Source organism: Aristolochia californica, unplaced genomic scaffold (assembly GCF_029961685.1).
Source record: "Aristolochia californica isolate CCGP_79_NKW_82.1479 unplaced genomic scaffold, dmAriCali1.0.hap1 SCAF_5, whole genome shotgun sequence".
Taxonomy (NCBI): Eukaryota; Viridiplantae; Streptophyta; class Magnoliopsida; order Piperales; family Aristolochiaceae; genus Aristolochia; species Aristolochia californica.
In genome coordinates, this window is record NW_027182214.1 from 9,634,503 (window position 1) to 9,656,648 (window position 22,146).

The window sequence follows — 22,146 nt, forward strand, 5'->3', positions numbered from 1 at the left end:
TACATCATATCACTTAATTACACCCTTGTGCCATCTTTATGAGAAGACCTCTTAATTACCTTCTTTACCATCTCTTGATGTGGGAGAGTATTTACATTTGTGCCACTTTGAGTTGTGTCATTGGTGAGAGAAAACGTCATCATAGATGCCCAACTTGTTGCATATAGTGACCAATATTTTGGATGTGACCGGCTTGGTGAGAATATTAGTCATCTGTCCTTGAGATGAAACATGTTTGAGTGATAGAATACCAGCTTGTATGACATGGCAATCTACCTCAATGTGTTTCATCCTTACATGAAAGACCGGATTTCAAGCAATATGAATGGTTTGTCTGGTTGTCACAATACAATTTCATAGGGTCATAGCTCTATAATCTACTTTTTCATTAGATCTCACAACAATATTTTGCTTTTTACTTCTCCATGGAACCAGGTTACCAGCTAATAAGATACAATACCCAAAAGCGAACTTCATGTTATCAAGTGGTCATGTCCAATTTGCATCCATAAAACCTTCAATTTTGAAGTGCCATGATTCTTATAGATAAGCCCTTTCCCTGAAACTCCTTTTAAATATCTCAATATCCTCTCCAAAACTTGTCAATGGATAAGTTGTGGTTTGTGCATATACTGACTCACAATATTTACTGCATATGATATATTCGGTCTAGTCACTCTGAGATAAATAAGTTTTCCCACAAACCTTTAATATTTACTGATATCAACATCTTATCTAGAGCTTTGCATTGGCATCCATAGGAGTGTCCATTGGTTGACACCCCATCATCCATGTGTCCTCAAGTAGATCTAAAGCATGCTTCCTCTGAGATAATACAATCATGTGCTTTGATTGGAATACCTTAATACCCAGAAAATATTTTAGAAGTCCAAGATCCTTCGTTTTAAATTTTTTGCATATCTTTTTTTTTACTTCATTTATGTTGTCTGGATCGCTGCCAGTTAAGATGATATCATCCACATAAAATACCAGTAATACTCTTCCCTTTAAGTTATTTTTGACAAAGGCAAAATGATCTACTGAGCACCGGCTGAATCCAAAACATAACATTGTTTGGCTAAATTTATCAAACCAAGCCCGATAAGACTATTTAAGCCTATATAAAGACTTCCTCAATTTTCATTCCTAATCCCCCTCAACCAAAAACTAGGTGGTCGATGCATATATATTTCTTCTTTAATGTCCCCATTCGATAAGATATTCTTCACATCCAATTGATATACGGGTTAAGAGGAATTAGCTGCAAGGGATAATAGGATGTGTAACAAGTTTAATTTAGCCATTGGGGAGAATGTTTCCACATATTCTACTCAATAACACTGAGTATACCCCTTTGCAATGAGTCAGACCTTGATTCAAGCAACAAAACCATCTGAATTGTGCTTGATGGTGAAAACCTATTTACAACACACGAGTTTCTTTCCAAGAGGAATAAGAACTAGAGCCAAAGTTTGATTCTCATATAATGCATGCATTTCTTCATCCATTGCCACCTTCTATCCTAGATGTCTCAGAGCCTCCTGATATGATTATGGAACATAGGTGGAAGAAATAGATGCAAGAAATTGACAAAAAGGCAAGAAGACTATAACCGATGATGATTATGAATTATTGCAGAAGTTGAAAACTCTGATGGTATCCTCTTCTACATCTTCTACTATTGCTGCTACCACCACTGCTTCAGGTATTATTTCTGTGACATCCACCTCTTCATCCTGGATCATTGACTCATACTGGTAATAAGAAGTTGTTACATTCATTGTCAACATGTTTACCAAACAAATTAGTTACCATAGTCGATGGATCCCAAACCAAAGTTCTTGGGAAGGGATCCTCCTCTATTAAACTCTCACTTCCGCTTAATGATATCTTATTTGTCCCTCAAGTTTCCTTAAATTTGTTGTCTATTAGCCAGTTGACAAAACGGTTTAATTGCTCCATCACCTTCTCACATTCTTCTTGTGTTTTCCAGGATCTAACAACGAAGCAGGTGATTAGTGAAGGCCATTAACAGGGGGGCTTTATTATTTGTGTTTGTCTTCGGTGACTGTGGTTTCCACTTCTCAAACAAAGGCAAGATTATGGCACAATCGATTGGGAAGCACTTCACGTTAATAGTGGTAGACGACTATTCAAGGTTGACATGGGTAGATTTCTTAGCCCAAAAGGATGATGTTTTTCCAGCGTTCGTTAAATTATGTGAAAAAGTTCAAGAGGAGCAAGGCTATAGCATTATAAAAATTAGGAGTGACTATGGAGAGAATTTGAAATGTCATATTTCAAGGAATATTGCACAAAGCATGGTATAGACCATACATTCTCAGTTCCTCAAACTCCTCAACAAAATGGTGTTTGAGAGCTATGATTTATGCATACAACATGTCACATAGTTTTGAGTTGAAGCTGTAAACACTGCATGTTATATCATTAATCGAGTAAGCATAAGGCCACCTCTCAACAAAAATCCATATGAGTTGTATATGGGCACCCTTCCCAATATTACTCATTTTAGAACATTTGGATGCAACATTTGACTGTAGAGTTGATATAGGAATTTTCTTGGGTTATTCTACTCATAGAAAAGCTTATAGAGTTTATAACAAGACATCTATGAGAGTAGAGGAGTCGGTTCATGTTGAGTTTGACGAATCTGATTCACCAAATCCAATTCCAACACCGATTTCTGATGACGAAGAGGAAAACCCCTTCGATTCATCTCTGTGATCTCAACCTCAAGACCAAAATGTTGAAGAGAACCCAATTGACCCAAATAACCAAGAAGAGACACCTATGGATCCAAATAACTATAAGGTCATGGCTGATCATCCTCTAGAACAAATTATTGGTAACCCTCAAGGTAAGATTGCAACTAGAAGAGCAATTCATGAGACTATGGCAAATAGTGTCTTCGTTTCACATATAGATCCCACAAGCTTTCTCAAGGTAAAAAAAAATGACTTTTGGATTATGGCAATGCAAGAAGAAATGAACCAATTTGAAAGAAACAAAGTTTGGACTCTAGTATCAAGACCCCAAAATCAACAATTTATTGGTACGAAATGGATCTTTAGGAACAAAGCAAGAAAATCAAGTAGTGAGAAACAAAGACAGGTCAGTTGCTAAAGGAAATAACCTAGAAGAAGGTATAGATTTGGAAGAAACCTATGCACCCGTGGCAAGACTAAAGGCAATTTAAATCCTCCTAGCCTTTGGTCAAATAGATGTAAAGAGTTCTTTTTTAAATGGGTACATCCAAGAAGAGGTGTATGTTGAACAACTTGAAGGATTTGAAGATGTGAGTAAGCTTAACCATGTATACAAATTATATAAAGTATTGTATGAGTGAAAGCAAGCTCCATGAGCATGGTGTGAAAGATTAAGCGAATTCTTAGAAAATAATGACTATAATAGAGGAAGCGTAGATAAGATTCTATTGACTAAGAACCATGATCAAGACTTGATTACCGGTCAAATGTATATGGTTGATATCATATTTAGTTCTACAAACCCTTCTCAATGTCAAGAATTTGTTAGTTTAATGAAGAATGAGTTTGAAATGAGTTTAATGGGTGAACTCACATTCTTTCATGGACTTCCAGTAACTCAAACCGAAAAATGGCACATTCATAAATCAGTCCATATACACTAAAGGATTGCTTAAGAAATTTAACATAAAAAATCTTAAGTCAATTAACACACCTATGAGTTCGTCCTTAAAACTTGACTCGGACAACAATAGTAGAGCCATAAATCAAAAACTTTATAGAAACATGATATGATCCATACTATACGTTTCAGTCACTAGAACAGATATAATGTTCTCAGTTAGTAATATACCCAACCTGCTCCTACCCCGTTTTATATCCTCTCGCAAACTACATGGCATGCATTTGAATGTTAGCCACATCACGACCTTGGTAATCATCCTTGAATTATGGTTCCCCCCATGTAGCTAGTGGTGGGCATGGGACGAATCGGGTTCTGCTTATCCCAAACCTAAAAAATCAAAAATATCAAACCCGACCCCAACCCAATCACCACCCTTGCAACCCCTTCCGTGCCTCTCGTACCTATAAACCTGATTTAAACCCAACCCATCCTCGGCCCAACCCGTCCTCAATCTGAAACTCAAACCCAGAAGTCGAGTAGGGTTCCCTGTGAAACCCAACCCAATGCCTACTCCTACATGTAGCCATTAGAATCAGCCAAAATCACATCTGAATAGACACAACAGGCTCTTGACTGTTCTATGGGTTTTAGACTGTAAAGTTTCAGTTTCAGAATGGACAATCCTCACACTCGTTGTTTCTACTTTACGTTAAACTCATCCATGATGAACCAACAAAAGAATGGAGACCGTTTTGAAGATTGTCCAAGACATCTGGTCCAGTAAAGGATTCAGTTGGGTTAGTAATCATGACAACCGAGGCATTAACTGTTCTTTCAATGCATGAATTGCTTTACCATCCTTGTCTGGTCCAACAACAAATGTTCCCACTCAATTAAAGAGACTCTCTAAATGTTTTTCAGGTCCAAATGCGAGTTAATGAGATATTCATTGTCACTCAGACCTCCTCTCTGTAATGACAAAGTCATTACTTCCCAAGAAGTTTCATAAATGGGAAGATAAGAGAAGAATAAACTGGTGAACAGTTTTCTCCCCCTCTCCCTGCGCTTCGTTGATCCAACGGAATGTGTCTCATTTTTTCTCTGGTTGGAAACATTCCAAGCGGAAGAAGCCACATTTATCTGGATAATGGAAGAAGCTACAAAGACATGGAAGAAGCTGGTGAGGCTGGTGAACAGTTCTTCCTGTTCGGAAAGAAGAAAAAGAAAAGAACAATAAATGGAGTAAAAGTCTGAAGAAAACTTTTGCAGGGCATCTACAACGTACTGGCGAGCCAATATATCCAAGTGGACAACTTGTCTACCTTTGTCCCTGCCATCATTATAAAAGCTAGAGAGTCTCTAATAAAGATTAAGGGTGGGAATATCAAAGATGGTCCCGTACTAATAAAGTGTTTAATTAGCCAGAAACAGTGAGAAAACAGATGAAAGAGGGAGAATGTGCAGCAGTAAGGCAAAGGACAAATTCTGGTGGGGTAGTGAGAGAGTTCAGTGTGGGAAGGAGAATAAAAGCAAAGAGGGAGAAGGTGCCAGGTTTGGTGCATGAGACAAAATGATTAGTGACAGAAAGCAGAAGTCGAGAAGAAGAGTGGGTATAACATGGCTTCATGGGCAGCTTAATTAATTCAGGTTTCTAATGTATTATACTCTTCAACTGGTTGGGCAATGGCCAGATTAATCTAATCACTCGATTTAAGCACCTTTTCAGAGGCTTCAGACATTTGAACATCGGCCTCGATCAGACATCTTTTTTCTATTATTCTTCAGCCAGACGCCAGAGGGATGTTTGTTTGCTGATCCAACCTAAAAAAAAAAAAAAATCATTTGGTGTAAAACATACAAAAAGGGTATCTCAGATAATCGCCGTTGATGATAATTAAATGGCTGATATAGTTGTTGATCAGGCTGAGGAGATATCTTCATTTCAAAATGTAGCAATAAATGCTCTCTTTTGGGCACTGTGGCAGTGGTATCCATTCGCATTAGCTCCAGCGAGTTTATTTGACTGAAACTGAAAATAAAATAAATAAAAACCGTAAGCCACTTGTATGATGGGGAAAGTGTAAAGAAAGGTAAGGTGTCGTGGTGGTGCAGAAATTGAATCAAACGCGATTTCGGAGAAAAAAAAATCATCAAAAGGTCTACGTCCAGACAGCTTGATGACGTGAAAGGCAGCTGTCGCCCTTAACAGGTCCCCCTCCCCTTCGTTTCGCCACGTTAACGTCAGCAAATGTTCTCTCCCGAAAACTTTGCCGCTTCTTTATTACCCAAAAGGCCCTTATCCATTTCTCCAAATTTCCGCTCCCTTTAAACTCCTATGACTTCTGTCTTCCTTCGTCCTTCCGTTCCCACGGTAACGGGCGATGCGATTAAGTCTTGTCAAAACATAAATAATTTGTTTTATCAATTCCAAAAATAATAATCTTTTTTGTCCTTCGCATCTTTCATATCAAATAGCGCAAATATATATATATATATATATATATATTAATATTTGTATATCCAACTCTTAAGGAAGATATATCAACGTTTGTTAGTTGATCACCTCATGAGGATGTGGGCCCCATTAGAGACCCTAGCATGTCCATGGCCGGGTCCGACCGACCGGCCAGGTCGGCTCACTTTCTCTTTTTTTCTTTTTTAAATATAATGTAAATACACTAGAAACGATAAAAATGACGACGGACAGGACGATTCAATCTAGCAGTTCAATTTTGGATGGATGGAACCAGGAGTATGGAGCTCCAGCTGTATACGTGTCATTCTCTTATTCGCTGAGTACCACAGACTCCCATCTCTGACGGTGCTCTTTGTCTTCTTTTCCCGTCCAAAGTTTAAACCCCCACGAGATACCCCGGACACAACAAACGAGTACCACAGCGGTAGCTCAAAGGTACTCGCGCGGACGCTTCTTATGTGATATTCAGATTAGACGATCGATTGGAAAATCTAATCCATGAGCATGAATAGCGTCCCTTTTACTTGTGCTTCTCACTTGTTTCTCATAATAGTGAATGCACAGAATAGGATCTAATATTAAAATATTGATATGTTTTTTTTTAAAAGTAAATAATATTCTCATCATCTCTTCTTGCACTCTTCCCTTAGTTGCCTCCCCCAACTCTGCACCAGAAATGGCGTTCTTTCGTCATTCCCATTTTACCCTCGTGATTCTCACCGGGCTCCTCTTCCCGTCGCTGGCTTTCTGCATCGATGTCACTACTCTCTTGTCCAGCTTTCCCGACCTCTCCGACTTCTCGCGCCTCCTTTCCGACTGCGCCGTTCCCGATGATCTGACGCACCGTTCCTCCATTACTCTCCTTGCCGTCCCTAACTCTCTCCTCCAGTCCGCCCTTGCATCCGATGATCTGACACACCGGCCTTCTATCCTTTCCGACGTCCTCCGCTACCATGTTCTCCTTCAGTATCTCTCCTGGCCCAACCTCCGCGAGATCCCTCCTTCTGGCAAGCTCGTCACCACCCTTTTTCAGACGACCGGCAGGGCGCATTCTGACCTGGGCGCCGTCAATGTCACCCTCAATGCCCGTGGTAACATCACCGTGTGTTCTCTCTCTCCCTTCCCTTCTTCCAATGCCACCTTTCTTTCCCTTGTCAAGACCCTGCCGTACAACATCTCCATCTTCACAGTCGACTCCTTGCTTCTCCCTTACGGCTTCGACCTCGCCGCCTCCGAGGACGCGCCGCAGACGCGTCTCAACATTACCCGAATTCTCTCCGACGGCAAGAACTTCAATGTTGCGGCCGCGATGTTACTTGCTTCCGGTTTGATAGAGGAATTCGAGGACGATGAGCACGGCGCTGGAATTACCATCTTCGCCCCCACCGACACCGCCTTCTCGGACCTCCCGCCTGCGGAGAATCTGCAATCCCTGTCGGCCAACACCAAATCAGTGGTACTGAAATTTCACGTGCTGAATTCCTACTATCCCCTTGGCTCCTTGGAGTCGATCGTGAATCCGGTGCAGCCCACGCTGGCCACCGAAGACATGGGCGCGGGCAGATACACACTAAATATTACAAGAGTGAATGGGTCAGTCGCCATTGACACGGGAATTGTGCAGGCGGAAATTACACAGACGGTGTTCGATCAGAATCCGGTGGCGGTTTTTGCTGTTTCAAGGGTTTTATTGCCGAGGGAAGTTTTCGGGAGGGAAAATGGAAGGATGGGGATGGCGGCACCACCGGAAATTGGGCTACCACCGGAAAATTCTATTCAGAATCCGCCTGGGCATATGGAGACTCCACCAGGTTCCGGCGGGGATGTAAGATCCAACGGCGGCAATGGAGATATGGGTTCGTTGCTTCCTCTTTTTTGTATAGCATTTTATGTAAATGTATTGGTATGAGTTTATTCTTTTCGTTTTTCTTTGATTCCAGGGAATTGAATTTGGCTGCTAAGCGGCAATTTTTTGGGGTTTTGAGGGGAGAAATTGATTGGGTTTTTTTGGGAAAATAACTTTGGGCAGTTTCTAAGAGCAGAAAAATACATTCTTTTACGAATATATTGCTGTAAAAAGCTTAAACTTTTTCTCCTTTTTTTTTTTTTCTTTCTTTCTTCTGCCTGTGCTCATCATCTACCATGTTGTGGTTTGAAAATCGTTTCCTTTCTGTGAAAATGGATTTTTTTTTCCTCTCAAAACTATCTTGTCTCTGCATCCTTAAACAATCCCAGCTGCGTATCGCCTGAATTTCGCTCTTCTCCTCCGCGAACGAATCCACATTATGCAGAAATCTTCTTCATCCTTCTAGCCGTTTGTTTTGAGTATTGATCCCCGGTAATCGGGTTGATATCATGAGTTAATGGCTACCTGAAGAATTTGGCAAAAGTTAATCGGGATTTCAAGTGCTGTAAAGCGCCGGACGGTAAAAGTTTTAGGAAGGAGCGCCGGACAGCGCAGGTAAGGTAAATAAATGTTGGGGTATGGCGATTATTCTCCTCAGCGGGAGCAGTGAACGAGTATTAGTTGCTGTTTCATGGGCCCTTTTTTTCTTCTGGGCTCAGCAAAGTGACGAAGAAGGCAGGATAAGGCTACACATTTTTCTTCCTCTGCAAGTTGGGAGAGGCGAAGCAATGTAGAGGATGAAGATGGATTCCAGGAAGATGACTGCATGGCCTCTCTCTGAACAAAAGCTCTTTGCCTTTCTTCCTGGATCAGTTATTAATTATTATTCTCCTCAGACCAGAGACTTAGAGACCTCCCGAGAATTCCAGAACCTTTATATATTTCTTTGGCAGGAAAAAACTAAAAAATTAGCCTCCTTGTCACCACCGGCCGCTTCATTTGAAGAGAGCAAGCAAGTAATTAGCACCAGAGACGATTTGATGGAGTGGGGAAAAATTGAAAATTATTTGGTTATTTGGTAAAACTCATCTGAGAAGGAAAGCTGAAGGAACAATCGGGGATTCACGGGTGCCGAAACTATTGTGAAGCCAACAGAGCAAGAGGGGGCTGGGTCGGCACCCATTAAATCAGGATTCACGAGTGGACGTGGATGTGGTCAGTGGTCGGTGGTCAGCGGTGGGTGGAGGCCGTGGTCCAGCCCTCTGATACTTGTTGCCTCAGCGGCTGCCATGTCTTATATTCTCATCTTGGTTTGGGAAATGGTTGGTGTAGCACCACTGCGCTTGCGGCGACGGCTTTCATTCCAAATTCCAAAAAGACTCCCGATGAGAATATAACGCACCTCTAGTCTCTACTAGGACCGGATTCTGAAGACAAGGCTTCTTCACTACATTAGATTCATCTGAAAGCTTAACGCAGCACATTAGGTGTATGGGTTTGATCCGAATCCCATGAAAAGTAAAATAAAATAAAACTTTGATCATTATTATTTTTAAAAATAGTTAATGAAAAAAAAGAATTTGATCATTATCTTATTTTTACTAACAATTTTTAAGAATAATAATGACCAAATCTTTATTTTTTTTTTATTTTTTTTTTTTGTATTTCTTTTTGATGGGTTCCCTACATGCAGCCGGATTCTTTTAATGACCATTAAAAATTCATTGAAGCTGTTGTAGGTTCTTTACTTACATAGAAAAGCATGGATTATTTGTTCATATAGGTGAATCTCCCTCTAAACTCTCGCAAAAAATGCGATGATATGGCCCAACTAAGGGTGGCAAAGTTGATGGAGGTAATTAGGGTGCATGGTGCCAAGCTATTATATATGAGAAGGCCAAAGAAGGATTTGATGAAATTACTGTTAGATATTAAACTGAACCATTTTCACAATTGATTAAGGGTGGTATTTATACAATTTAGAATAGAAAAGATAAGTTTTATATGAGAAGATAATTATATCATGAGATAAATACAATGAGATCGAAGAAATTATATTAATCCCTTATCGATTACAATAGCCTCTTGACTCATTTTGTAGGTCATATGTTATAGAACTATTTGCACTCCCTCGATAAAGAAGATCAAGGGCATACACTGCTTAGGCAATGAAGTACAATAATTTTAGTTATAATAAAGATTTTTAAACTACAATTTTTTTTTCTAATAATCATAATTTTGAGATTAGTATAAGAATTTTACACATATAAAGTGATACCAATGTTGTGTACTACTACTATCAAGAGGTTGGGGGTTTAGGGTCAACTACCTCTTCCCATGGCACATCAAGCATTTTCTTTTCTGCATTAGAGCTTGAGGAGGATGTGAGGATTGGACTATTCTTATGATCATGAGTTACATATTCTACAAGCTTTTGCAGGATAAGATGCATGAGATCCTTCTATAGATGTATGCCTAGCAAAAAAGGAGGCTCCTCCCTGAGCCTCCACTTCTATAGTGTTACTGGTGTATCCTGTGCAGTAGGAGATAAAAAAGACCAGGCTGCCCAATTGGGTCAACAGGGTTTATGGGTCTTATAGATTCACTACCCGCATAATTGGCCAAGTCCGATTGAACACAGTTCAACCAAGCGGTCTAATCTAGGTTTTATAGTAAATATTTTAAAGTATTTCTTGTTATTATTCTATTTAAAGTTAATTCTATTTATATGGCATTAGCACCTCTACCGGGGTCTAATTTTGGTTGAACGGATTTTACGTTTATTATTTATTAAGTGGAATAAAAATAATATAATAATTTATACTTGATTAGAATTATAGCATTGGAGATGTGTCACCATGCAGTATGCAGACATCGTTGGTGGCACTGTCTACTGCCTTTGATTGCTTCAAAAGAGGAGGGCAAATGGAGGTCCAAAGGGATCTCATCCCACTCACTTTCTCGTCTTTACGTTTTGGGTATTTGAAGGCGACGGAAGAAATATTGATGGAAGATGAAAGAGGGCACATAGAAGGAAATTTGAAGTCAAATGCGTACTCATGCATGAGCTAGGGAGTGATCTCATTTCTCAGGGAGGGACAAATCAGATGTTTTACTTGTACCATCCCTTGGCTGAGAGTGATGCGAGTCATTATTCAACGGGGGTTTGAGTCAGAGACCTCTTCTACATTTTCTTTTTTCTTCATTCTTTCTTTTCTTTATTAACACCCGCTAACTTTATAAAGTCAAAGAGTTAATCTCTTTCTCCCTATGCCAACCCTCACGCGGAAGTGAGTATAAAAATTTTAAATTTATTAATTAAAAAAAAACCGTTTTATAAGTTTAGTCATTTCGGGATAGACCTTAGACCTAACTTAACGTGTAATAGGACATTGCAAGCACAAGTATCACAAAAATTCACTGTGTCATAGTTTTGTTAGGACAACCGTAATTTGTCAATAGTTGTAGTCTTTAGTCATGGAATGGGGTAAAACTGTCTTGGTGAATATTTAGTTCAAAGTAAAGGAGAGTTATTCAATGGAGTAATGATGAACCCTCCTTGCTTGGTCTTTGTTAATGTGAGCATTTGATAATTTTTTCATCCCATAATGTCAAACACAAAGCTAGGAGACAAAGTCACAAGGGTGATAATGAGAAATATTTATGAGAACCTCAAAACCTTTTAGTTGTCACACGAGTCATGAATATGAGGATCCAACCATTTTCCAATTTTTAAGTCAATCTTGATAATAATAAAATTTGTAACAAAAATGCATTTAAAAACCTGTCAAATCCGTCTCTGGATCCATATCTCGGGATTTGACAGAATCTTAGTATTATACACCTTCATAAGGTTTTTTTTAAAAACATTAAAAAAAAAAAAAAAAACTCTTATAGGAGAGAGTTGTTTTGGTGGGTTTGGCGTGTGCGGAGGTAATGAGCTGTTTGGGATGTGGGAGCGTTCTCCACTTGCGGGGACGCCAATGATGGCCCCTCTTGAATTCTTATTTCCCCGGTCTGGTGGTGCATTTAACATTTAACATTTAACATTTAACCCCTTTTCATTGGTTTATTAAAAGAAGTGGCTTTCCCTAACGAATATATCAACGTGGCCCCTCTCCACTATCGCCGGATGTTGGTTGCAATCATGCAGTCGCCCACCAATCTCATCTTCTCCCACCTGGCTCCTCTTACTGCTGCCACGTCTTCTTTTTATATGCTGACTTGGCCTTTTATATTTGTTCGTGTTAGTGTTACTCTACCCACTAAGATCCAATTGCGCTCTTATCTACTTATTTATTTATTGTTAGTGATGAATGATAACTACTCTTTAACATAATTAAGCAACACTAATCAAGGGGGTGTTTGTAAATTTCTGCCTTAATTTTATTTTCCTGAGGTTTATGAGAAGCCAAAGGAAATCGGTCAGGTCATGAGAATGATGCACGTGAGAAGGCATTGATACGTGTGTAGAGTAGCACATTTTTTGACCCATTTAGTAATTGCTCTTTAATCGCTTTGACTTTCTCCTACCATTCATACTTTGAATTATAGATTTACTCTTTAACAAAAATTTTTTTTTTAAAAAAAATTAGAATTTGGAGACGGCCGATTCATTACGAGTAAGTGGACCCAGGCTGCGTGAAAGGATCAACGGTCGTGAATATTAAAATTGTCAACGAAACTCTTTGCTTGGCTGCCCATGGGCACCTTCCCAATCTAGAAAGTCAACTAAATATCAATTCGATTAACGAAGTCGCAACCAATCCCAACCGGAAGGCCCCACTCTATTCAACTCAACCCACCATCCAAATGCTTCTTCACCAACGCAACCTCTTCTTTTCATTTTTCTATTTTATTTATTTATTTTATTTTTTAATTTAAAAAACAAAGCGAAGCATCGAACGCGTTGGAAATTGAGCGCTTTCTCGCGGCTGCTGCAGCGTAATCAACACGTGGTGGTCTTGCACTTTCGAGATGAAACCGATCGGACGGATCAGACTGCGCGATGGGACTCTGGGTGCTTTGACTTATTAAAACAGTAATTAACTTAAATCAAATCATTCTTTAAGGGGAGCGGATCCTGAAAAGAAGAAATTCCTTAACCCTGGTTACCTTTAAACCCTACCTGGGTCAACGCTCGCCGAATTAAAAATACGAATATGACTTTTATAAGTTCACTTCAACACCCCACAATACCCAAAAGTCAACGCCTCTCCCTCTCTCTCTCTCTCGTTCTTTCTTCTCCCTCGACGGGGGTCTCTCCTCTCGCTTTCTTTCTTTTATGTTTTTTTCGGTTTTCTGGTGAGTTCATGAACTGAGGATTTTGAGGGGTTCCGCTTTTTGAATTCTTGTGTGTGGGGGTTTGCGTTCGTGTTCCGATGGGGAACGGCATCGGGAAGCTCTGTTTCTGCTTCAACGGCGATTTCTCCCACCGCCGCCGGCGACATGATATCGCTCTGGTTATGTCTGACCCATTGGATGAAGGTTTGGGCCATTCCTTCTGCTATGTTCGACCTGATCCTGCCAAGATTTCGTCTTCCAAGGTTCACTCGGAGGAAACCACGACGACCTTCCGGACTATCTCTGGCGCATCGGTGAGTGCTAATACTTCTACCCCGCTATCTACTGCTTTGTCTGACCTCTACTCGTACGGGTGCTTCGACCGGGCGTCCGCCGCCTTTGAGAGCTCCACCTCCTTTGCTTCCATCCCTCTACAGCCCGTGCCGAGGATGAATTCCGGGCCTATTGGACCGGCTTACACCGGGATTCCTATGTCCGGACCTATCGAGCGAGGTTTCTTATCGGGTCCCATCGAGCGCGGATTCATGTCCGGTCCCCTCGATCGCAGCCTCATGTCCGGTCCCCTCGATCGCGGCCTCTTCTCCGGTCCCATCATGTCCGACAACGATCAGTTCCAGAGGAGCTTCTCTCACGGGGGATATCATTTTAGGCATAAATCCAGAAAAGAATCTCTGATACGCGTCCTTCGACAGGCGATTTCCAAGGCCAGGGTCCGGGGTGGCCATAGCTCGATCGTCGCGCCAGTTAAAGGTCCCGTTTTTGTTAAAGATTTGGATTGGGTTGGTGGGCCTGAAAGGATCGGTGCAGAGAATCTTACCATCAGCAGTACGACGAATTTGAGCTCGGATTTGAGCTTGGAGGATGACGATTCTTCGGAGAGCCAGAGTCTTCAGTGGGCCCAAGGTAAAGCAGGGGAGGATCGGGTTCATGTCGTTGTCTCTGAAGAACACGGATGGGTTTTTGTTGGAATTTACGACGGATTTAATGGTCCAGATGCGCCTGATTATCTTCTCTCTAATCTGTATCCGGCTGTTCATAAGGAGTTGAAAGGATTGTTGTGGGATGATAAGTTTGAGACTCTAGCAGATTCCAATTCAGTGGAGGTACCAGTACGGACCAGCGAGGCTGATCAGTCCACTGCCGATAAATCTGTGATTATTAATACTTCTCGGAGTGTTGAGACGGAGAGCTATCCATTGGAAAGCAATTCTTGTTCAACTTCAAATTCTGAGCCCAAGAGGAGCAAAGGCAAGAGATCAAAGAACAGGTTTAAGAATGCAGGAAAGAGATGGGAAGAAAATCAGAGGAGATGGAAGGGTGAGTGGGAGCGGGAAAGATTAGAGCTTGAGCGGAAATTAAAAGAACAGTTGAGCCGGTCCACTTCGAATCAAGGGGTTAACCATTCCGATGTCTTGAATGCTCTGTCACAGGCCTTAAGAAAGACAGAGGAGGCTTATTTGGATACCGCAGATAAGATGGTTACAGAAAATCCTGAATTGGCTCTAATGGGCTCGTGCGTTCTGGCGATGTTGATGAAGGGAGAGGACGTGTACTTGATGAATGTAGGGGATAGTAGGGCAGTTCTAGCTCGAAAGGCAGAGCCTGATGTGTGGGGATCCCTGGGAAAGGATCATCAGGACTTAGAACGGATCAAGGAAGAGACTTTGCATGATCTAGAATCTGATGTGGAGGTTTATGAGAGCTTGCCGAGTTTATGTGCCCTTCAGCTCTCCATGGATCACAGTACTAGTGTTGAGGAGGTGAGTCCTTGCTCCATTTCGTCTGTTTCAAGCTTCAGCCAAAGTTCAAAGTTGTTAGACTGTCTTTCTTAAGTATGATAAATGTTCTCAACTTGATTTACGCATTTCAGGAAGTTGAGAGAATTAGGAATGAACATCCAGATGATTCTTCTGCTTTGCTGAATGATCGAGTGAAGGGTACATTGAAGGTTACACGAGCATTTGGAGCAGGATTTCTTAAACAGGTAGTCCCTTGTTTTTTAAGCATTTTACGAGTATGGATGCTTGCCATAAACACTCTATCATGTTCTCGTCTGATTCTGAACAGCATACCTAATGTGAAAAGATCTGCCCTGAGGAAATTAATGCCTTTTATATGTTGGCGTTTGATCAATAATTTAATTGGAGATTGAACAGGAGGGCAGCTCATTAGCTTCTCCTGAAATTGAAAAATTCTACTTCAGGAGTCTGTTCACTGGAGCTGCATTTTGAGGCTCCCTCTTTTCTTTACTAAAATTCTTCTCTTTTAAATTGTCAAACACTCTGTGATAAGATCCACCACTGATAAATATCAACAGAAAGGGTAACAAAATTCTGGTGTGCTTTGATCTGTTGAAATCTTCAAACATAGACTTAAAAATCTCCATGACTAAATGAATAAGATTCAAACTTCTGGTATTGAAAATTAACTCTGTTGATTGCTTTTGAGAAAAATCTCTGGTTGTAGTTAAGGAAATGATCAAGCTGGCTTGGGAATTGATGAGTCACTCTTACATGACAGAGGGTCCTTTTGTGAACTTTGAATTTTTTTTTTTTTGGTTAGTGTGGAAGTACCTGTAGAAGCCTTTGAACAAAAAACTCTTTTAAGTATTTTCATTTTGGACACAAATTTCAGACCATCTACCTTCATTTGAATACAAGTATTGAAGTTGCACATAACAATAGCTTACCATGTTTTAACTCAACATTGTTGCCTAAACTTTGGTTTCATTTCTTACAGCCCAAATGGAATGATGCACTTCTAGAGATGTTCCAGATTGATTACATTGGATCTTCCCCTTACATCAACTGTTGTCCATCCCTTCGCCACCAAAAGCTTGATCCAAAAGATAGATTTTTAATTTTATCTTCTGATGGGCTATACCAATACTTCACCAATGAAGAGGCTGTTGCCCAAGTTGAGCTCTTCATTGACTCATCGCCTGATGGAGATCCAGCTCAACACCTTGTTGAAGAAGTCCTTTTCCGAGCAGCGAAGAAAGCTGGTAAATTTTGCCAAAAAGTTAAACTTCTTATAAGTATGAAGAGCTTTTGATAATGACAAAAGATCTGCAGCATTAATGTTCCTGATGATGATTATTTTTTTCTGATTTTTGTTAGGGATGGGTTTTCATGAGTTGCTAGAGATACCACATGGTGACAGGCGGCAATATCATGATGATGTTTCTATCATTGTAATCTCTTTGGAAGGAAGGATATGGAGATCATGTGTGGAAATATAAAAGCTCAAAGTGTTAGAAGATAATGTTGAGCCTTTTTTGTTGTCCTCCAGTGGCTTCTGTACCATAATCAGGTCAAGCTCTGGGAGAACGAGTTGGTTGCAAATGGATCACCATCCTAGTCATGGGGACATCAAAGCTGCGAACTCTGTGTTGACATTAAGGCTTGTCTTCGAGGGAGGAAGATGTAATTTTGTAATAAATCTCTTCTCTTGAGAGTTCAAAGGTAAAAAGTAACTACTTTAGTGACCCATTGGTCCCCATATTTTGTAAGTCCCTTTAAGGACCATAACATAAAATGCCTTCATTCTTGCTGTTAGAAGTTCTTTCTGCCACTCCTAGTTGCATTCTCAAATTTTATTACAGTTTGGGTCACAGTTGGGAAGGTATCAATCATCAAAGAGGATTGACCCACTTTAAACACTGCAGGACCCAGATGAGTAAGTAGTAGTAGTCTTGAGTTACTAAATTTTTGCCTATCATTTATTACATTCAACTGAGAACCTCCAGTCTTGAGAAGCTTTTATTATGACAAAGCACCTCAAGTATGTTTCCTCAAAACAGATATTCTGGGAGAAATGAAAAACTCACCACATAATGGTAGATAATAAATGCTTGGAAACCACCAAAACCTAACTGCTGGTAATAAAGAAAGTGCATCTACCACTGAATAACCAACTACTAAATAACAATACCCACAGTGACAACCAAATGGAACTGAAAATTCACCACATAAAGAGGCCTTTCCTGCTAAAGAATGAAGGCAAATAGTAAATGGATTATGGGTTAGGTTCAGCATTTTGAGTGCATTAGGTTCAATGAGCTCACCACACGGAAACAACCAAGCATTAGATACAAGTAGAATGGGAAAGGGTAAGGAGAGGCTGAAACAAGGAGATGATGTCAAATTAAATGTATCTTCTTGTACTTTTTTGAGGGTTTAGACTTGCCTGTTCAGAGCCTTTTTAGTTTAAATCTTCAAAGAGAGTAAAGATGACATCTTTTTTCAGTTTCACGCTTGGAATGGGTAGGTTTTCACCTTGATGGAGAATAATTAAGGTGTTTTAAGGGGTATGGAGTCTGCAGGCACTCAGTTCACAGCCAAATCTTCTTTAGTCTGTCCGTTATTCATGTCGCATTGTCTTGTAATTAAGTCTTAGCTATACTTGATATTTGTCTCTTTGGGTAATGATGATAATAAAGAGGTCTCTACCCACCTGCTTTGCCCACAAAACTAGAGTTCTTGCTGCTCCACTTTTAGGTTTATATTTTTGAAAATATTTTCTGCCTAATTCCTTCAACAATAATTAAAAATCACAATAAAGATAAACAAAAATAAGGAAAATATACAGTATTTTCCTTATATATAGCCTTGAAATTAGATGTTGTAAATTTAAATATGATTATTTAGTTGGCCAAATTCCAAATGATCCCAACATAATAATTAAGTTTAGAGGCAAATAGTTATTCAAAATTTAACAATAATTAAAAATTAAAAAATGTTATAATGAAAGAAGGGTCTTTTTTAATAATGATGTGAGGAAACATGGGGAACATTCCCCTTTACTCTCCTCCTTTGGCATGATTGGAGTTAAATAGGGGAGCTTGATTCACGTACAGGGTAAAGGAAAAAACCCTTCTAGATGAGAAATGGAAAAACCTGTCCCCACTCCAAACCCTACCAACAGGGTCTAATTACATAATCCTTCAAGTTTTAAGAAATGATAAATTTTTAACATAAAAAAGATTTTTTTTTATTATTATAAGTTACTTAACTAATATTATTTGGATTTTACATGAAAGTCTTAATATTTAATGATTTTAATATTTTATTTAGTTTTATTTAGAGAATAACTGAGTGAAATAACTAAAATGACATTGAAAATAATATAGCTCTATAAATACTAAAATAACATTGAAAATAATATAGCTCTATAAATAACTAAAATAACATTGAAAATAGAGGCGCACTCTGTACTGACCGTCACAGCGGACAGAGGCTTCCATCGGCGCCGAAAGAGAAAGGAAGCTTCCTTTCTCTTATTTCCGTAGCTGTCTTCTAGCTGTCTTCCTCGATTCAGTGCTACAAATCACCTATAAATAGAGGTGTTCTTTAGCAACAAATCGCATCCAAAAATATACATCTTCTCTGTTCGTTTTATTTTAGTTTCTTCTTCTGTAAGTCCAGAAGCCATTGAAGCTCTTCTAAGAGCGTGTGGTGGGACGAAATCAACTTTGTATTGAAATAAAGTTCAGTGTTGGCTTTCTTCTTGATTGTTGTTAAGATGTTCCTGACTTGAGCTTACTCTGTTTTACAGACCCACCATGATCACATGAGGTGACATGATGACTCTCACAATAAAAAGACTTACAAATAAAAATTATTATGGAATCAAGTCTCACAAAAGAGTTAAGTTTAAAGGTGTTTTAGTTATGTTAGTCTTCTATTTATGTTGAGTTATTTAATTATGCTAGGACTTATCTTTAAGTGTTACAGTTTGGGTGTAATTAGGACAAGGATAGTTTAATTATAATTGGACTCTACTACTTTCCTTTATTGTATAGGGGTTCATGTACTCTTATTATATCAAGTCAATTAAGCTCTCCACTTCTCAACTCGTGAAGAATCTCTCTCTAGACCAAACTCTTTTTCTCTCTTTTCTCTTCTCTCCTCTCTACCCAACTTCCCTCTCTCTCTTTTCTCTTTTTCTTCTCCTTCTCTCATCTTGCTCGAGGTTTCAATCATGGGGTTCTAAATTCAACATGGTATCAGAGCATCAAATTTAGGATCCCCACGTCAAAAGAATGCTAAAAAATGTTATGATCAAAGCTGCTCATAGAAGGCTCTTTGTGAAGCAAGATTAAAGTTTGTGAGATAAGTTTTTCATTCTTGTTATTATTACTTCATGCTCTTGGATTCCGGATCTTTAGAAGATGGTTCAGAGATGATTTTATTGTTGTATTCATCTTATGAAATTATTGATATTTATGCATCTCAGATTAGAAGAAGTTTACCAAGGAAGTTTTGTCAATTGGCAAGTTCTTGGTTGAAAATTTGTTTATGTTGGGATTTTCTTCATAAAAAGTTATAATTTTGTAGGAACAAGACTTTCCTAATGAAGAAAATTGTTCTTGAGCCTATTATGAGTGGTTTTTTATTCATTAGATTTCAGAAATCTAATTACTTAGGTTCTATGCTAAGCTTCTCCATTAACCGAATTATTTGAAGAACTCTACTAGGTTTTATGTTTTTTTGGAGAATTTTTTGAAAGGCACTGATTGATCTTGGAACTGAATATTACTGGTTTATCCCAAGCTGGAATCAAATATATTTTTTGAATGATCTAGAAAAGATCTAATTCGGAATTTCTACCTTACCTTACTTGATCTCATGTTTATTGAATGATTTTTGCTATTCTCTACAAAGAAGACTAGAGAATTAATTATATAAATTTTTGGCCAGAAAGTTGACTGGCCTAAGAGGGTTCCCTCCTTGTCTAAAGACTTGACAAGCTTGAGTTCTCCCCCTATCTACTCGAACTAGCCTTGGATGGTCTTGAATCTCCAAGCAACTTACTTAGGCGACTTCAAATTTGAGTACATTATTACCCTTGGATTGCCTCTTATGGCTGAAAAATACATGGGTAACAAGAATGATATTCTCAAGATTACTACCATACCCTTGCAAGGGATATCAAAATTCTTGATCTGGTCCACATCGGTTTGATGGTTCCTTATAATAAGGGATCTACTTGGTCACCTCACCAAACTTGCCCCACCCATTGATTAAGAAGATATTGCTTATGCTAAGTAGTTAAAAAATGACACTTTGGTAATTAGTTGGCTCATCAACAACATGGAAAAACCTGTCTCCAATAATGTTATTTATCTCGACACCGCCAAACAAATTTGGGAGACATGTGCTAAGTTGTACTTTATCTCTGACAACTTACACAAGCCATATGATATTCTCCAAATAATGTTCAACACTAAACAAGAAGAAAATATCCATGAATATTTGGCTCGTTTTAGAGGCCTTCTTCAAGAATGGAAGCTAGCTCAGCCTACCTCCACCGATGTCTTTGTCCAAAACAAGCAGAAGGAAGCCTTAGCCACTGCCATTTGCCTAACAAACATTAAGCCATATCTCAAAGTTGCTTAAAGTCAACTCCTTAGTTCCTCTGTAATTCCAACCTTTGATGAAGTATGTGCCACATTACTCCGCATTCTAGACTATTCTTCTCCTCAAAGTTGCTTAAAGTCAACTCCTTAGTTCCTCTGTAATTCCAACATTTTATGAAGTATGTGCCACATTACTCCGCATTCTAGACTATTCTTCTCCTTCTCCTACTGAAGTGTCATCCGCTATGTACTTCGGGCATAGGGGAGCATTAGGGCTTGTCTTCGAGGGAGGAAGATGTAATTTTGTAATAAATCTCTTCTCTTGAGAGTTCAAAGGTAAAAGTAACTACTATAGTGACCCATTGGTCCCCATATTTTGTAAGTCCCTTTAAGGACCATAACATAAAATGCCTTCATTCTTGCTGTTAGAAGTTCTTTCTGCCACTCCCACTTGAATTCTCAAATTTTATTAGTTTGGGTCACAGTTGGGAAGGTATCAATCATCAAAGAGGATTGACCCACTTTAAACACAGCAGGACCCAGATGAGTAAGTAGTAGTCTTGAGTTTGGATCACTAAATTTTTGCCTATCATTTATTACATTCAACCGAGAACCTCCAGTCTTGAGAAGCTTTTATTATGACAAAGCACCTCAAGTATGTTTCCTCAAAACAGATATTCTGGGAGAAATGAAAAACTCACCACATAATGGTAGATAATAAATGCTTGGAAACCACCAAAACCTACTGCTGGTAATAAAGAAAGTGCATCTACCACTGAATAACTAACTACTAAATAACAATACCCACAGTGACAACCAAATGGAACTGAAAATTCACCACATAAAGAGGCCTTTCCTGCTAAAGAATGAAGGCAAATAGTAAATGGATTATGGGTTAGGTTCAGCATTTTGAGTGCATTAGGTTCAATGAGCTCACCACACGGAAACAACCAAGCATTAGATACAAGTAGAATGGGAAAGGGTAAGGAGAGGCTGAAACTAGGAGATGGATGTCAAATTAAATGTATCTTCTTGTACTTTTTTGAGGGTGTAGACTTGCCTGTTCAGAGCCTTTTTAGTTTAAATCTTCAAAGAGAGTAAAGATGACATCTTTTTTCAGTTTCACGCTTGGAATGGGTAGGTTTTCACCTTGATGGAGAATAATTAAGGTGTTTTAAGGGGTATGGAGTCTGCAGGCACTCAGTTCACAGCCAAATCTTCTTTAGTCTGTCCGTTATTCATGTCGCATTGTCTTGTAATTAAGTCTTAGCTATACTTGATATTTGTCTCTTTGGGTAATGATGATAATAAAGAGGTCTCTACCCACCTGCTTTGCCCACAAAACTAGAGTTCTTGCTGCTCCACTTTTAGGTTTATATTTTTGAAAATATTTTCTGCCTAATTCCTTCAACAATAATTAAAAATCACAATAAAGATAAACAAAAATAAGGAAAATATACAGTATTTTCCTTATATATAGCCTTGAAATTAGATGTTGTAAATTTAAATATGATTATTTAGTTGGCCAAA

The 22,146-nt window shown here is 39.1% G+C and overlaps 2 protein-coding genes across 2 annotated transcripts; both read left to right on the forward strand.

Moving 5' to 3' along the window:
* The first annotated feature begins 6,765 nt into the window (after window positions 1-6,765).
* Window positions 6,766-9,112, forward strand: LOC137966076 (fasciclin-like arabinogalactan protein 4). The gene has a single exon (XM_068812548.1). The coding sequence runs from the start codon at window positions 6,783-6,785 to the stop codon at window positions 8,013-8,015; it is 1,233 nt and encodes a 410-aa protein (XP_068668649.1). The 5' UTR covers window positions 6,766-6,782; the 3' UTR covers window positions 8,016-9,112.
* A 4,157-nt stretch (window positions 9,113-13,269) lies between these two features.
* On the forward strand, window positions 13,270-16,787 carry LOC137965839 (probable protein phosphatase 2C 23). Its single transcript, XM_068812203.1, has 4 exons — window positions 13,270-15,016; window positions 15,127-15,240; window positions 15,996-16,260; window positions 16,376-16,787. The coding sequence occupies exons 1-4, from the start codon at window positions 13,334-13,336 to the stop codon at window positions 16,495-16,497; spliced, it is 2,184 nt and encodes a 727-aa protein (XP_068668304.1). The 5' UTR covers window positions 13,270-13,333; the 3' UTR covers window positions 16,498-16,787.
* Window positions 16,788-22,146: the final 5,359 nt, after the last annotated feature.

Excerpts from the sequence above, each read along its gene's own strand:
- LOC137966076 (XM_068812548.1), top strand. The coding sequence starts at position 6,783 with ATGGCGTTCTTTCGTCATTCCCATTTTACCCTCGTGATTCTCACCGGG.
- LOC137965839 (XM_068812203.1), top strand. The coding sequence starts at position 13,334 with ATGGGGAACGGCATCGGGAAGCTCTGTTTCTGCTTCAACGGCGATTTC. Across the intron at positions 15,241-15,995 it reads GAGCAGGATTTCTTAAACAG|CCCAAATGGAATGATGCACT; the intron begins GTAGTCCCTTGT and ends CATTTCTTACAG. Across the intron at positions 16,261-16,375 it reads CCGAGCAGCGAAGAAAGCTG|GGATGGGTTTTCATGAGTTG; the intron begins GTAAATTTTGCC and ends GATTTTTGTTAG.